Source organism: Pinus tabuliformis, chromosome J, assembly GCF_031772625.1.
Source record: "Pinus tabuliformis cultivar Carrire ecotype Pingquan chromosome J, CPIR1, whole genome shotgun sequence".
In the NCBI taxonomy this organism is placed as follows: Eukaryota; Viridiplantae; Streptophyta; class Pinopsida; order Pinales; family Pinaceae; genus Pinus; species Pinus tabuliformis.
In genome coordinates this window covers 733,005,365-733,021,962 of record NC_142295.1, presented here as the reverse complement: position 1 = coordinate 733,021,962, position 16,598 = coordinate 733,005,365, and the positions used below count along the sequence as shown (strand labels likewise).

Genomic DNA, 16,598 nt, shown 5'->3' with positions numbered 1-16,598 from the left:
AATTTGGTCACTAGGCATTAGGTCTAGGGTTTGCCCAAATGTCAGTCCATGTCACCATTCAGCTGAGTTTATCATCATTCGTAGGGTTGTCATTATCATGTCAGTGTCTAATGAGTCATTTTACACCTTGTTCATGCTTCATGTTGCGCCCAGGCAAGGTCATTTCCCTCTCCTAGGGTTTTGAAGGCAATTTCTCTTGGATGGTCAAATCACCGGCAAAACTTGTTTCCTGATGTTCATACACCTTCCCCTATCCTTAAAGTACCTTATCAAACACTTCCCATCCCTTAGATCCACCAAATTCCTCATTTTTGCACAAACCCTAGTTTCTAGCTACAACCTGGCAATTTTCTAGGTTTGGCCTGTGTTTTGTCCTTTTCGACCCCTTCCCCTCACTCAATCTCTGAGATTCCACTTTCCCCTGCTTCCTAACATCCCTCCCCACTCCCAAAAATTTCCCCAAGAATTTAGAAGCCCTCTATCCCCTTCATTTCGACAAAATCCCTTGTTTCACACATCGGGACAAGTTTCACTCAAAAGCTGTTTCTGAGCAATCAAAGATGAATTTTGCAAAACTGAGAGAGGTTTTTGTCCACAACATGACAAGGAAGAAAAACCTCTTTCACTTTTTACACAGGTGTCATGGTTTGAGAGAAATGTCAAAAATACCGGCAAGAACGAAGATGCTCCAAGGACGGTTGGCCAAAGCACAAAAACGAAGGAAAACGCCCGATCCACTCCAAATTTTGGCCAAAGCCTCTTTGACTGAGCATGGTACTTGATTGGGGACTCCCAGCCCAAATTTCAAGAAATTTGGAGAAAATTTTGTCATTTGGGAATTTTTTGTGCAATTTTACAGGTTTTGGCCGTTGGAGTGGTCTCACCCCGCGCGCGACCACTCATGGGGACAGCTCAGATTGAGGAAAACTCTACATATTTGGATTTGTCATGACAAAATACACTTGGATATGGATGGGTTTCAAATTTTATGGAGATTTGGGCCTCCAAAAGCTCAAAATACATGCAAATTTTGACTTTCTGCCCCTTTTTTGAGTTGCAGAAAGCTGCCTTGGGAGAAATGATTTTTGAGGGGTCAAATCAACTCCAAATTCAGAAATTCCACTTGGGTTGGAAAGTAGACTCCCAGACCTTTCCAACGAGCTATCTTGCACCTGATTTGGACACCGGGAAGGCCTTCAACCAGAGCTGCAAAGGGGCGCGACCACTCAGGATCAGGGGCGCGACCACTCAGGGAAAATTGCCAGATTTGACCATTTCGGCCAGCAAAACACTGTTTTTACTCTTGGATGACTTTTGGGCATGTAAATAAGAAACTATGGTGTAATTTTCATGGCACATGGATGCATTTACTCTCCTTTGACACTTCTAGAACTTTCTTTGATGTAAATAGTGAAAATTTAATGCATGGATTAGTTTCCTAAGTTTTAGAGGCAAGTTGTTTTGACCAGTGTTGATAATATCGGTATCGGGAAAATATCGGCGAGGGTCCGGAAAATATCTTATCGGAAATATCGGCGAAAATATCGGCAAAATATCGGCAAATATCGGCAAGCATAAAAAATGCATAATATATTCATTTTTTTTCAGATTTCTAAACATATAAAGCAATAACAACATGAAATAAACACATTGGCACATAAATATGAAGAAAACACTGATATATATGATGTCAAATAGAAATGATACATCAAACTTCAAAGGCGATACCAAATCCTGCTGATCCCTGATAGTGATAAATTGATAATTGTCCAATCAAGGACTCAAACAAAAATTAAAATAACATCACATATCCTACTGATCCCTGATAGTGATAATTGTCCAATCAAGGACTCAAACAAAACAACATCACATATATAAAAGTTTAAAAGTATTTCATCATCATCAGTTATAAACTTATATGTAGCAAAAGTTGCAAAACAAATAAAACTAGCAGCTATCTATCTGAGACCATTGGCCTCTCCCTAGCAGCTTTCTTTCTGTCTTGTTCAGCAATTGCTTCACGAGCTTTTTGTATAACCTCTGCACTAGAAACCATACAAGGCATCACATCTGGTGCATCATATGCAGAGAGTTTAGCCAGATGGTATTTCAATCGTGTAATCCCTCCTGACATCTTGGTCCCACACAAGTTGCATGATATAAGTGCCTGATTTGCCCCACCAACAGCCTCCCCATACTCCCAAAATGGGTCCAAAGCTTTTGGCATATTTGACATTTGTACTTGTAGTGAACTAATTCAAACCTAGGGCACAAAAAAAACAAAAAATTGGCATTAAATGAGTATAACTATACAGTGCCCAACAAACACTCAAGAAACTATTTTAATTTTTAAAGCAACATCTTCATGTTCAGAATTTAAACAACAAAAGCAAGCATAAAAAATGCATACTATATTCATTTTTTTCAGATTTTTAAACATATAAAGCAATAACAACATGAAATAAAGTTAATAAACACATTGGCACATAAATATGAAGAAAACACTGATATATATGATGTCAAATAGAAATGATATATCAAAGGCGATACCAAATCGTGCTAATCCCTGATAATTGTCCATTCAAGGACTCAAATGTGGAGAACCAATACAAAATAACATCACATATAATAATAAAAGTATCTCATCATCATGAGTTACATGTAGCATAACAAATAAAACTAGCAGCTATCTATCTACTGCCCTCTCCCCCTTTTACGGGAAAACATGATGGGCTGTTTGTCAGGCCTGCCCCTAGTAGTAGAAGGCCCTGACACTGCCTCTGCACCTAATGTCAAATAATGAGTGATAGGCATGGAGCTATGCTCTCCTATATCTATAGCAGATGGTGTTGATGCTGATGCTCCCGCAGTGTCCTCCTCCAGCTCCTCCTGCTCCTCCTCTAAGTGCTGCTGCTCCTCTGACTCCGAGTCCTCCTCTTGCTGCCCCTGCTCTAATGGATCATCTGCCACTGGCTCCTCCAACCATGAAGGTGACTCCTCCAATATGGGCTCCTGAGACTCCACCCTCCACGGAGACAATACATCAATATTGTCTAAGGAAATGGCATCTGGATCCATTGGTGATTCTATTTGCCTCACTCGAAGTCGGATGTTGTAATGCACATACACCAAATCGTTGAGGCGTGCGAACTCCAACCTGTAAGAGTGTCAAAAAAAGTAATGAGTCTTGACTCTTGACTCTTGAGTCTTGACACTTGAAGGTCATAAATTAAAAATTAAAAATTACAATAAGTGTAATTGCTCAACTGAAGGCTTGAGTTCAAAGTTATACCTGTTGCGCTTTTTGGCGTGTATTTTCTCAAATACACTCCAATTGCGCTCACACCCTGAAGAGCTACATGTTTGACTCAAGATTCGCATAGCCAAATTTTGCAAATTTGGTACCCTTGCACCATAGCTTCGCCACCAAAGATCTACAACAAAATAATGAAATAAAAAATTCAAAAACTTAAAAGTTAAAACATAATTAAATTCAAATTTATAATTTCTAATGAGTGATGAATTGTCACTTACGTGGCATGAAGAGGGCCCTTTCCTTAATGGCATTATGAAAGCCAAATAGGCCAACACAATCCTGATAATTATGTATCTCGCGGTTGATTTTGAGACGAACCTCAGAATCAGGTACCATCCTCTCAATACAGGAATGGAGCCCTTCAATCACCTCGCCATCAAAACGAAAATTGCATTTGTATGCAAATGCAGGGTTGAGGAAGAGTGCTGCTGCATGAATGGGTCGATGAAGCATCCCTGTCCACCGACTATCGATCACATCCCATAACATCATCTGCCTATTAAGGCCAGCAGAACCCTTGTCTGCATAATAGGAACGAATGGCCTCCTTGGCCCTATCCATGGCCTCATACAAATAAGGCATTGCAGGCTTCTCTCCATCCACCAATCTAAGAACCTTTACTATAGGTTCGCTAACTGCACATGCTTCTTCTACTCCACGCCAAAATGTCTCAGAGTACACCATTTTTTCAATGGCTTTCCCATCAGGTCTCCTGCTGTATCTACAACCACGCCAATCATTAGAGACAAACATTTGCTTCAACTCGTACTGACATCGAAGCAAAGACTGAAGAGTAATAAAGGTTGTGGCAAAACGTGTGATGGCAGGACGCCGCAACTCCTTGTTTCCTGTGAACCTCCTCATAAGGCTAAGAACAATAGCATGGTTATAAATAAACTTGGGGATGCTCCTAGCCATATGAACTGCCTCCTTGATGAAGGAGAGTTTCCCCATATCCTCAAGCAACAAATCAAGACAATGCGCTGCACATGGAGTCCAGAACAATGTGGGATGCCTCTCCATAAGCATTCTGCCGGCAGACACATAATTAGCTGCATTGTCTGTTACGACTTGCACCACATTCTGCACACCAATCTCCTGAATGAACCCATCTAACAACTCACATATCGTTGCTGCATCTTTGATATGTTCTGATGCATCCAACGATTTAATAAACATGGTACCTTTAGGACAATGTACCAAGAAATTTAGAAGGGTCCTACCCTTCCTATCTGTCCAACCATCAGACATCACTGTGCATCCAGTGACTTCCCATGTCTGTTTCAACTCCGCCAATCTAGAGTTGATGTCCTCTTTTTCTGCTTGAAGAATTGGCCCCCGCAACTCCTCATATGTGGCACTTTTGTACCCTGGGCCCACAACAGCAATAGCATCACACATTGGTTGCCAAAATGGATTGGTTTTTGTGATGCTGAGAGGTAAGTCGCTCCAATAAATACACCTCCCCATGACTCTATCTGCTTCTTCCTTCTCCTTTTTTTTGACAAGCGATTTTATGCCAGGTTGTGCTCCAGCTCCTGTTCGTGGAACAAAAAATGATGACCTCGCATTCACACTAGCATGTGATGGTGTGCCAGTTGTGGAGCCCCTCCCACTAGCGCCAGTAGGGCCACTACCCTGAACATCAAAATCATGAGAAGATATCCCAAGGGATCTACCTGCACGTTCAGCTTTGTTTCTTTCCACCTCTTCCTTCTTTCTGTCCTTTTCTTCAATTGCCTCAAGAGCTTTTCGTATAAGCTCCGGACTAGAAACTCTACAAATGCCAACATCATGTCCAGGGAGTCTAGCAAGATGGTATTTCAGTCGTGTAACCCCACCTGTCATCTTGTCCCCACACAATTTGCATGAAAGATATGCACGATTTGTCCCACCATCAGGGATCCCATACTCCCAAAATGGGTCCAAGTTTTTTGGCATATTTGTATTTTTGTATTGCTGTTAGCCGCTAACTCAAAAGGAAACCTACAGCACCAAAACAAATTTGGAATTAGTAACTTAATAACTTATTAAGTAATATATAACCCTTGTTTTTTTAATATATAAATTTATAAAATTATGAAGAAAAGCTCTGACAGCAATCAAAAACTTAAAAACTTATATTTATCTAAGATCTAAAAGAAATTAGGGGGAGTTGTTCCATCAAAGTCACTTGGCAGTTTCATCCAATCCTAATTACATAGTCGATGATGGGAGGACTTTCCCTCGATAGGAGACTTGGTGTATGGCTTATGACATAACCAACTATTGTTTTCTCACTACTAAATCAACATCCCATTGGCAAGTAAACCTATATAGGAATTCCCCTTTGTCCTTTCTCATTTTTAGTGGACTGTAAAGTAGCAGGGCACCATAACTCCTATCAAATTTTGGGAAAAGTATTTTAGCGAAGTTGGCACAATGGATATGTCTTACAATAATAGTTGCATCCAATATTTTCAACACAGTTGAATCAATTTGACAAACAAGACCATGGACAAAGAAAAGAAATCAACATAAATTTTGGGCCAATAAGTGTATATCTCTGTATTAATGAGTAGAAATAGGTGGCTGGACTCAGATTTTATTTTCTTTCGCATCCATAAATAGGGAGAACACTATTGGTAATTTGGTAGCACATTATCAAATTCAGAGAACTGTTTGGACTCTAGAGTCTATACAACAGGTATGTAAGTTTGTTGTATGTGGTTGAGAGCTAAAGATATATCCCAATTGATTAAATTTTTTGATCTAATGTACTTTCCCTTCAATGAATGTTGTTCTCTTTTTAACTCTATTTACATATTGCTACAATTCAAACCCAAGTGAACTGTGATACACAGAGAGAAGGGCTTTTGCTGTCCCAATTGTACCATGTATAAACTTTGGGCTAATAAGCAGTTATATAGTTGAGTGTTCTGTAGCTTGAGAAGAAAGTCGCAAGTGATCAATCCGTCACACTAAGTCTCCACACAGTCCTATCATTGATCCCTCAAGCAACTGGATTAATCAAGATACACACACCTAATTGGTCTATCCAAAAGGCCGAGCTCTACCTTGAAGTATTTCGAATCTTGTTGTTCCAGATTTAAGAATTGATCATTTACCTTCAGTTGACAATATCCTGGACTGTGACATCCTGGAGCAGTTTACTTCAACGAATCTCAAACAATAAAGGCACATTTGTTTTGAGGATCTGTCAATATTACTCCAGCGTTATCAACAACATTTCATCTCTTCAGGCATAAGATTGTTTTTCATCAAGGTAAGCCTTATTTGGCATATATATATATATATTATTTTGGATTTGTCTTGTGTCCTTTGTTGCAGGTAGAAGAGATCACATGGAGATGCATCCACAGGTCAGATAATTTATAACTCGCATCTGCATTTTGGATTTGTATTAGGCATAAGTAAAGTCACATATAGGCCCAATTTGTTTAAGAATTTTGTCATAAGCCTAATTGCATGTAGTCAAGGGTGATTTTCTTTTATTTTGGGAATTGGGATTCGCTTGGGAATATTCTCTATTGCACAATGCAGGTATAAGCACTCTTCAAGAGAAGAACATTCTCATCACCTACAATATCTACTGTCTCTCTAAGCAATGAATTTTCCCCAACAACTACAACCCATCAAGCAATGAGACCTACAGGACTGTCTTCATTTCAGTATATAGCCACACCATTAAAGACAGGGTGGACACATTATCAAAGGAAGCAAGGCACAATCAGTAAACAGTGAAGACTAAAGAAGAACTCAAGTAATGAAGCAGTGAAAGGACAAACTATCAGTGCATCAAGAACAAAAGCAAATCATTATCACTTCTACAGCAAGTTCATCACAGCAGCAAGAATAGTTAGAAGTTTGAACTATATATAACTTTAAACATTACTGAAAGCCGATTGTTCGTAACTGTTTACAGTTGCTTAACTGATGACTAACCAAGCTACAAAATACTAACTGTCAAACTCGCTAACTATTGAACATCTATACATAAATGAACCAGCAAGGAAAATTTCCAAAATGTTTACACTGCCATGAGCAAATCGGAATTCTGCAACTATCGCATTTCTCCAACTGCAGCATATAAAAGATAAGAATGATAGGTAATGTCTCATGAAAGTTTTATGTATATATGTTGAGCATTGTGTAACTGTATATAGTTATACGCTGGGCATTATGGTCAACCGTCAAATATTAAACGGAAACCCTCCGCACTGCGCAGCCAACGTATTAAATTTTAAGTTTAACGGTTGGGCAATGGGGAATACGTAGCTGCACGCATACCTGGAATTTGGAACCCTCCGCAGCCAAAACCCTCCGCAGTCCGCAGCGTCTCCAGGTCGAAACAGAAATGGTTCATTAAACATTAAAACCCCAATTTATAAATGCTGCCGACGATTTTTAGGGTCGTCGCGCGATATTTATCAAAAAATCGCCGAGATTTCGGATATATCGCGCGAAATTAAAAACTGGAAAAAATCGCGAGAAATTATCGCCGAAATATCGTTTTGGTCAAAATCTCGCGATATTTACGATTTTCGCCGAAATATCGGCGATATTTTCAACACTGGTTTTGACTGCCTATTATCTGGTTCTTAGTTTAGAATTAGTTCAAACTGCTCCTAGGAAGCTGAGCTCGACCCCTAGAGGTGGGGAAAGGAGTTAGATCAGCTATATGATGCCTTCTCATCCTCATTTTGATGGTTGGACTCTTGAGGGAGAAGCTCTATTGTGTATTTTACTTGTATCTCTGCAATTTGAGGAAAAGGAAGGCCAGGGTTTTGCAGACATCATTGTGGATTCTTGTGGATTATTGTGTTGATGGTGTGTTTCCTACTTGTCATTGTAAGTGTGTTTATGTGTTCCATCTCTTATTCTATTGCTGCTAATTAAACAAAAGAAGTGATAAAGTTTGAATTCATGCATGCCATGCTCAGCTTTCAATTTTGTTTAATATTTATGTTTTCCACTGTCTAAATAGGATTCAAAGTCTTTGTTTGCCCTCTTTAGCTCCCTCTCTTTCTTCCTTGATCATCCATCTCAGCTTAAGGCATCAGCACAAACTCCTTCCTTGCCCCAAAGACCCACCTGCAAAAACTGAGCTCAATCCCCACACCCTGAATTGCACTCCCTCCAATTGCCACCAAAAACCCCAAAAACTTTAAATCAACCCTCATTATCAGTTTACTAGCCTAATATCTTTGATCCTAATTGGTTAGCTCACCCCATTGAGAAAATACCTTGAGTCTGACCGGAGAGAGCCTTCTCCTTCCTCGTAGGGCTAGCTACGAGGTGTAATGGTTTGATGTAGCCTTGAGATTTGTCTATCTCAGCCTAGGTGAAATTTCAAGCGCTAACACTACCAACAGGTGGTGGGTAACATGTCCATATTCACACATTGCATGGACCTTTGCAACCATGCTAATTAAATCAGTAAGATAACTCATCACTCACATAACTTTACACAACACAGGCTTGCCAAGTGAGCTACCTGTGGGGGAATAGTAGTTATATTTATTATGTTGAATTTTGAAATGTTCTTGCCATAACTCTTATGATATTAATAATCAAATGTTTCTACATTTCAATTTTTACTGCTTTACATTTTCCTATTCATTTTAAATTTTCCACATATCAGATATGCGATGCATCCTTTCATGCCAATGAATCCAGATTCAAAAATAGTGTACCAGTACTCGCAGTTACACTTACATCTGCACAGGAAACCATGAAGCTTGACAACCTTGATTGTACGCCATCTATACTACATTTTTTATTAGCAACATTCCAGAAATGGATTGCTATAATCAAACTGAAATCCATGTCATTCAAGATATATGTTTTTACAGGCATACAACAATGCTTTTGGATATGGGATCCTATTTTCATTTTATTGGCTTGTCTTTCAACATGTGATATATCATATGTATTGATTAGGATTTCCTTTTCTCTCTAATCATTCTGGATGCTTATCCTTTATTCTTATGGCTAGCATGCTTTGCCTTTTTGGGTATAATTGTCATATGTTTTCTAAGTAATCTACATTTATTGATGTTCATAATGATTCTCCATATTCTTCAACCACAGAACATTTGTCAGAAGTCTTATCTTCTGAAAATCTTTGCATCTTTAGAAGCTGGTTCTATTTTGATTCGTAATGTTTTCTCCTTTATAGTTAAATTTTATCATGCTTTTTAGGCAATGGGAAAGATTATTGGCAAGATGAAAGTATAACAGAGGAAATACCAGATTGTCAACAAATGTTGAATATATTCCATCCTTATGATCCAGTTGCATACAGGTATGTGTCAAGCATCTATTTTTTCTTTGACACTTGACATATCTCATATTGGATTGCTAAGAGTGATATTGAGGAGTCCCTATTGTGAATTCTTTCTCTTGATGTTTACCTTTCGCTTTCTTGTTACTCTCAGCAATATTTTTATGCAGCTTTGTTTTCCTATATTTCAAATTCAAAGTTGGAATGATAGCATTTTTTGTGACATTAGCGTGGTTTTTTGTCTAGGCTAGAGCCATTAATATGCAAGGAAGATGTTCATAAACGACCTGTATTTATCCCTTACCATAAGGGGGGGAAAAGATTGCACATTGGGATGCAGGTATACAATAATGTAATGTGCAATGGAAGAGTCATTGATAACGTTATTTATATTAATTCCCTGAGATGCTAATTTACATTTTAACTTCATATTCTCTATCATAGGAATTCAGTGAAGATATGTCAGCTCGTACTAAAGCCTTCATGAAACGTCTAAACTCTGCAAGGGTGAGCACTCCCTATGCCCTATATTGTATCTTTTACATCACACATGATCTCTCTGTTAGACTATAAATATTATCAATTGCTTGAATCAGGGTCGCATGGTTAATGCATTTGGTGCCAGAGGAGGTTACAAGAATGAAGGTATGAGAAACTTCATCCTAACTTTTCTATGTTTTGCTTGAAATTTTTTCAAAACACAAATGGTAGGCTACTAGAAATTTGTCTGTCTGTTTATCTAGTAATTCATGACTGTTGTCATAGACGAGGAAGATGATACCAGAAATAGACCTGTGAGGACATATGGATTAACTATGATGGAACAGTTGACTGGAAGCTTAGATGGTCGGATTGACTACATGCTTCAAGTAAGTGTGAATTTGGTTGTGATTGAATTCATGTTTGTTTGGTGCTGTCATGTTCTATTAAATGACAACTAGAAGTGTGCATGTTATTGTTCTGATTGTCAATTTCAACATCTAATCAACTTACTAAAACTAAAGCCTTTCAGTTTCATATGTTCTATAGTTATATTATGCAAATTGGATTAGGCTTTTAAAACATTTCTTTCTTGACAATGTACATGTCTTGAGGGTTATAACTTATTTGGTAATATATATCTACGAATCCCTATTTTTGCATTTGATGGGGTGTGTTACCACCTAAGTTAGCATCTAAGTGGAAAAACCCAGCCCACGGATGCAACCTTGGGGTAATGATTAAGAGATTTATTATTGTCCACTCAATAAGACTTCCTCTACGCTTTTGGTCGTCTCTTTAGAGGCCAAGGGGACTATTCCTCACCTACACACTGATTATTAATAGAGCCCAAGTAAATCTAAATATGATTAAGCAAAGTAATAACAAGATTTACTTTAAGGATAAGATAAATGAATCCGATGAAGATATAACATGCAAAACATAAAAGATTCAATTCATTAGTGATATAATGCTTTGCAAAAGTTAATTTAGTCTTAATAAAACAAACATATATCACATCAATCGACTTAGATGCTAAAACAATTAAGAAATGAGTGGGTTAAACTCAAAATCTGGTTTATGGTGTTTAGTGACGTCAAATTTCCAGATTTGAGCCTTAGTGGTGAAAACTACTTGTTCAAAGTCTTTAATGATTTAAAAGAAAGCTCTAAGAGATGGATTACAAAACTATTTAATGATACATGAGATGAATTTCCAGATTTGTAAAAATTTAATTAACAACTCATGTAAACTTAGGTTAAGGAAGATTTTGGTAAAGAAGTATGACACTTGGAATATTCCCAAATTACACTTTAAAGAAATAAGACAACTTCAATTGAAAGCTAAACTATGAAAATGTAACATTGAAATAAACGACAAAGTGATGCTTAATATGCAAAACTTTAATGTAAATTAAAATATGTGTTTATGAAGAGACAAATCCAAATTGTGACTAGACTTGGCTGATTGCAAAATGTGATTCTATGGATTCAAGTGCTAAATTCCTGACTTGGAGTTATGTATGAAAGTGACCCAAGAAAAGATATGTGCTTAAAGTGACAATCTTAGGGTTATAACACAATTATGAATCGAGAGATGAACCATAAAACACATCCAAATGTGATAAAGCAAGTCTAATATGAGATTTATTCTATGTAAATGGAATTAAATTTGAATAGATTGCAGATGCAACTTATGTTTATGAGATATTGACCTTGGATTTTCTTATATCAACAAGATTAATGCTGAAGTAAAAGCTAACACATTTGAAGCACCAACTTAAGGTAAAATCACGATTAAAGCTTTAAATATAACCTTAAATCCATTCTAGATTGTAATAATGAAAGAAGTGTAAAGTAAGATCTTATGTGATGAAAAAAACTAAACTTGAAGATGTATTCGAATCTGATTTATGCAATTAAAATTTAATTTCCAGATTTGCATAAATAAATAATGTAACCCAAAATAGGATTAATAGAATTGAAATGCAATATATGGGCTAAACTTCAATGTTGGCTTCAATACTTAGAACTGTGAAATATTGAAATAAACAAGTCTAGAATGTAAGTGTATACAAGTCAAAAGCAAGGAGATTTGGAAAGAAATTTAATCTAATGATCTTCAATAGACAAGCTTTTTTGGAAATTTTGAGAGGGGGGTGAATCAATATTTATTATCTATTAGTAACTTATTAATATTTTCAGAGCATTAGTTATTCTTCAGCAGTATTTGAAAACCATAAATAAACAGTTCACAATGAACACAATGACTTTTAGGTGGAAAACCCCCTCTGGGTAAAAAAATTACCAAACGCTTTTCTAATAAGTTTGCTTAATCTTAAGCTCTAGGTGAAAGGAAAGCTACAACTCCCTAGAACTCTAGAAAAGCATTCTTCTCCAGCTCCCACTGGAAGAATGCCCCAATGCCTTGGTTTTATCAGCAGTCAGCTGGAAGGATGCTCTAACACCCTAGCAAACTGCAACTTTCCCTAGCACCACCCTACCACCCTGAAGTGTTTTCAGGCTCCAACCTGAAGGTGACTTCAACCACCTCGCTAGCACCACCCTACCACCTTGAAAAAGATATAAATTTAATATAAAATTGTGGACTCCCATACTAGGGACAATGGTCCACTTACAATGACATATAATGACTTTTCTTCAACTGAAAAAACCCTAAGACCTAAAACCCCTTGTCCTAACAACAAACCCTAGGACCTAAACCCTTGTACCAAGGACAAGGCTACTTCTACAACTCTTGTACAATAGTACAATCCCTTTACAAAATATGCACAAGACTCTGAATTACATACTATAACTTGAACAATGATTTTCAGTGCTATACAAAATGCATTGAAGTGTCTTTTGCCTTTCATCTTCTGCTCTTGATAATGTTGCTTCCGCCCTTGATGATGAAAACTACTTTATGATGATCAAGTTGCTCTATCGTTATTGGTATATAATGATCTTAGGCGAACTCCCTTTTGTAAGTGGATGCCACACCTTCGATGAATCAACAGTGCTGGACAATGTATGAGTTGATGACTGGAAGAATTCTCCACTGCTTTACTGTAGAAACCTTTAATGCTAACTGTTGCCAAAATGTTGATAGTGTTTATCTGTGGATTGCTAACTATAGCCTTAAATAAGATTGCTAATGCTGAATCAACCTTGCTACACCAAAGCCTTCTTGTTTATGGAATTAAAGGGAAGAAGAGGTAACAACACCTATGAATGTAACCCTGTAAGCTGCTTCAACTGCTGTAGATAAATGAAGGGACCTTGTTGCTCTTGATGAACTCTTGTCACGAATGCTTGTACCAACTTGATTTATTTCACAACTTGAATTACCATAAGAAATCTCTGTTGAGCAACTAGGATGAGTATACAAATACAATCTTTTAGGACAAGCCACTTGCAAAGTCAACTTAGTACCTGTTGATGCCGCCTTGCACACACACCTAAGTTAGTGAGAAAATCCCTTAACCCCACAAGGTGTGATTGGTGGAAAAATCAAGAGTTTGGGCTATCACATATTCCCAACTCTCTCCGTTCAAGCTCTCTCCCAGGCAAGCTAAGGGGGGTGGTCCCTAATGTGGAAATTTCTGAATCTATCACATTAGAAATCCCTACTGCATTATCTGGTTTATTATCTCCTACTTGTTCTTTCCATTAAGTTATTTATTAATATAAATATCAAAATAAACACAAATGCAACCTTCACACATATATAGATCAACAACTGAAATAAACTGAGATAACACAAGGGACAATGTTATTTTCGGACAATCGTCCCTGAAAAAACCAAATGCGGGAAAACCGGTACAATAGATATGAGGGTTTTATTATTATGCAGTTTTTTGAATATAACTAGGGTGCCAGAAATGGCTCACCCTGCAGAGATTTTCCTTGGCAGAAGTACCTCTCTTTGGAGACAGATATTCCAGTTGATCAACAACCAGATGATTGATCTGTCAACAACTTTGACTGTTCCTTAGCTAGATAGCGAAAGCTATTCCAAGCTTCTCTCTGGAATTGTGTAACCATCCAGGGACTGCATCACCACCCAGGGATTGTGTCACCCTCTACGACTCTGCGTCTGCCTCTTAGCTCTCAGTTTGCCCCACGAAATCAGCACAGCGCAACACTTTCTGTCCAACGTTAGCTTTGCTAGCCTCTTGCGTCTCCTTGTGTCAGCTTCTCGGTCTCTTGTGTATGCCTGCGTCAGCTTCTCAACCTCCTGCGTCCTAATTGTTGGCCCTCCAAGCCTCTGCGTCAGCTTTGGTTGCCTCTGTGTCAACCTAGGCTGTCTATACTTTGTCTCTTCGGCACTCTCTCTACCTCTCTGCTATATATTCTCAGTCTTCTGCGGCCCCTCGCTGCAACAAATCACTAACTCGATTTCTCAGCAAGCCCTGCCCCAGAAAATCGAATTGACTGATCAACTTGGTGTGTCTCCAACTGACCCTTAAGACTCCTCTTATAGTTTTCCCGTTGACGATTCAACGACCGAGATTAAGTCCCTAATCAACAACTAAGATTAGATCTAGCTTGATCCTCGTTATTTTGAACTTTCTTACCCATATTATATTAATACACATTAATATTTTAATTTTCCTATGTTTATACTTAGGAACCCCATTAAAAATATTAATTATTTTAAGATCTCTCCATCTAGGTGGAATTTCCCCAAACGATTTATGGGCCTTGGAGATCTTATGTGCCTTAGCCTCTCCACCAATTTTCGTGGCTAGAGCACATCCGATGGTACCAAAAATCAACATTCCCTCTTAGTGAGGAATGTGCTCTAGTAATGCTTCACCATGGAAACATCACACTAATCCTCTGCACCGGTACCTGTGTCGATGCTTGGCCTGCTTCCTCACATCCCTTGCACTGCTGCTCCCTGTACTGCTGCCCATGACATTGCCACTGCCACTGCTACATCTATACTACAGCTCTGTCTCAACATGTTGCCCATGCTGCCCATAGCATTGCCATTACTAATTGTTGCACTGCAACTTAGTTACCGAGAGGTAAGTAACTGTCTTCTCCCAAATACTGACATCCCGGTTAGTGTGGAAGCCTCATGATGCTGAAGTTGCCTCTGTTGCTATCCTTTGTTCCCTTTGCTGCCATTGTGTTGCTACAAACACCTCTGTGCCTCTCGCACTACTGCAACTTCTGCTGTGCTGCTATAGACTTCTGCACACTAGCCCTACCTAGACCCTCTGCGTCTCACATGCTAGCTCCTGTGGCTTTGTGCAGCTTTTGGTTGCCTCTGCGTAGCCTTCAGCTGCCTCTGCGTCAACCTCTCTAGGCTCTGCGCTGCCTCTCTAGTACGAACTCTTCTGCTATGTATTCACTGCCCCTCAGCTACAACTCAGATCATTTGTTCGATTTTCTCAGCAAACCTCGCCCCGGAAAAATCAAACTAACTGATCAATTTGGTGTGTTCTCCAACTGACCTTCAAGCCTTCTCTAATACTTTTCTCGTTGGTCTATCAACGACCAAGATTAAATCTCTAATCAACGACTAAGATTAGATTTGGCTTGATCTATGACTTTTGGAGCCTTCTAAACCAGTTTTATATTAATACCCATTAATATTTTATTTTTCCTAAGTTTAGACATGGAACTCCATTAAAAATAATAACTATTTTAATATTTCCCAAACCAGGTACAATCTGTCCAAACCATTTCTGTGTCTTGGAGATCTCATGTGCTTTAGCCTCTCAACCAATTTTCATGGCTAGAGCACATCCGATGCTACCCCAAATCAACACTCCCTCTTATACCCCAAATCAACACTCCCTCTTAGCGAGGACTGTGCTCTAGTAATACTCCTCACTGAGTATCACCTTGATCATCCAACATCGGTACTTGTGCTAATCCTAGGCCTCCCCACCCAACATCCCCTGCACTGCTACATCATGTATTGCTTCCCATGGCCCTGCCACTGCCACTGCTCCATTCGTACGGCAACTCCCTCTGCATCCATCCATCTAGCACTGCATCTGCACTGCATCCCCTTCTCCTTTCGCTGCATCGTGCTGCCCATAGCATTGCCACTGCTAACTGCTAATTGCTGCACAACAACTTAGTTACCGAGAAGTAAGTAACTGATCCACCGAACTCTGACATCCCTGTCAGGCTAGAGACACTCCCGATGTTGAAGCTCCCTCTGCTACTAACAAGTGCTCCCTTTACTAACCTCTGCACTGTTGCAACAAATCTCCCACCGTTGTACACCTCTCCCGTGCTTCTCCCACTGTTGCCTTGCATTGTCCTGGCACCCTTGCACTGTAGCACTTTCTGTCGCTTCATCCACATCCGTCTCTTCCGACATTTGCCAGTCCTGCTACTCCTCTTCTGGGCTCTCGTAGCAAGGTATAATCCAAGAGGTTGGGTACCTCAAGGATCCTGCCCCTCATCGCCTGTAGTCCGTTTGACTACAGCTTGATGTAACCCCACTTCTTCTCAAGTGGCACATGAGCACTCATGGCACAATCGTCAT

The 16,598-nt window shown here is 38.9% G+C and overlaps 2 protein-coding genes across 6 annotated transcripts in view; one reads left to right on the top strand and one right to left on the bottom strand.

The window, feature by feature from the left end:
• The window catches only part of SGR2 (shoot gravitropism 2 (SGR2)), a 444,740-nt gene that overhangs the window by 342,277 nt on the left and 85,865 nt on the right, over positions 1–16,598 (top strand). For all 5 annotated transcript variants that reach the window (XM_089378380.1, XM_089378378.1, XM_089378379.1 and 2 more), the window contains 5 exons: positions 9,521–9,623; positions 9,849–9,942; positions 10,047–10,109; positions 10,199–10,247; positions 10,368–10,471. In XM_089378380.1, coding sequence (XP_089234506.1) covers positions 9,521–9,623; positions 9,849–9,942; positions 10,047–10,109; positions 10,199–10,247; positions 10,368–10,471 — 413 coding nt within the window. The remainder of the gene's footprint in view (positions 1–9,520; positions 9,624–9,848; positions 9,943–10,046; positions 10,110–10,198; positions 10,248–10,367; positions 10,472–16,598) is intronic.
• Positions 1,852–6,552, bottom strand: LOC149228816 (uncharacterized). The gene is made up of 3 exons (XM_089378375.1): positions 3,535–6,552; positions 3,293–3,434; positions 1,852–3,157 (listed from the first exon to the last, which is right to left on the bottom strand). The coding sequence occupies exons 1-3, from the start codon at positions 5,255–5,257 to the stop codon at positions 2,695–2,697; spliced, it is 2,328 nt and encodes a 775-aa protein (XP_089234501.1). The 5' UTR covers positions 5,258–6,552; the 3' UTR covers positions 1,852–2,694.

Bases quoted from the DNA above. Each gene is read 5' to 3' on its own strand.
- LOC149228816 (XM_089378375.1), bottom strand. From the start codon at position 5,257: ATGCCAAAAAACTTGGACCCATTTTGGGAGTATGGGATCCCTGATGGT. The intron at 3,435-3,534 runs GTAAGTGACAAT...ATTTTGTTGTAG, and splicing joins AAGGGCCCTCTTCATGCCAC to ATCTTTGGTGGCGAAGCTAT. The intron at 3,158-3,292 runs GTATAACTTTGA...ACACTCTTACAG, and splicing joins CACGCCAAAAAGCGCAACAG to GTTGGAGTTCGCACGCCTCA.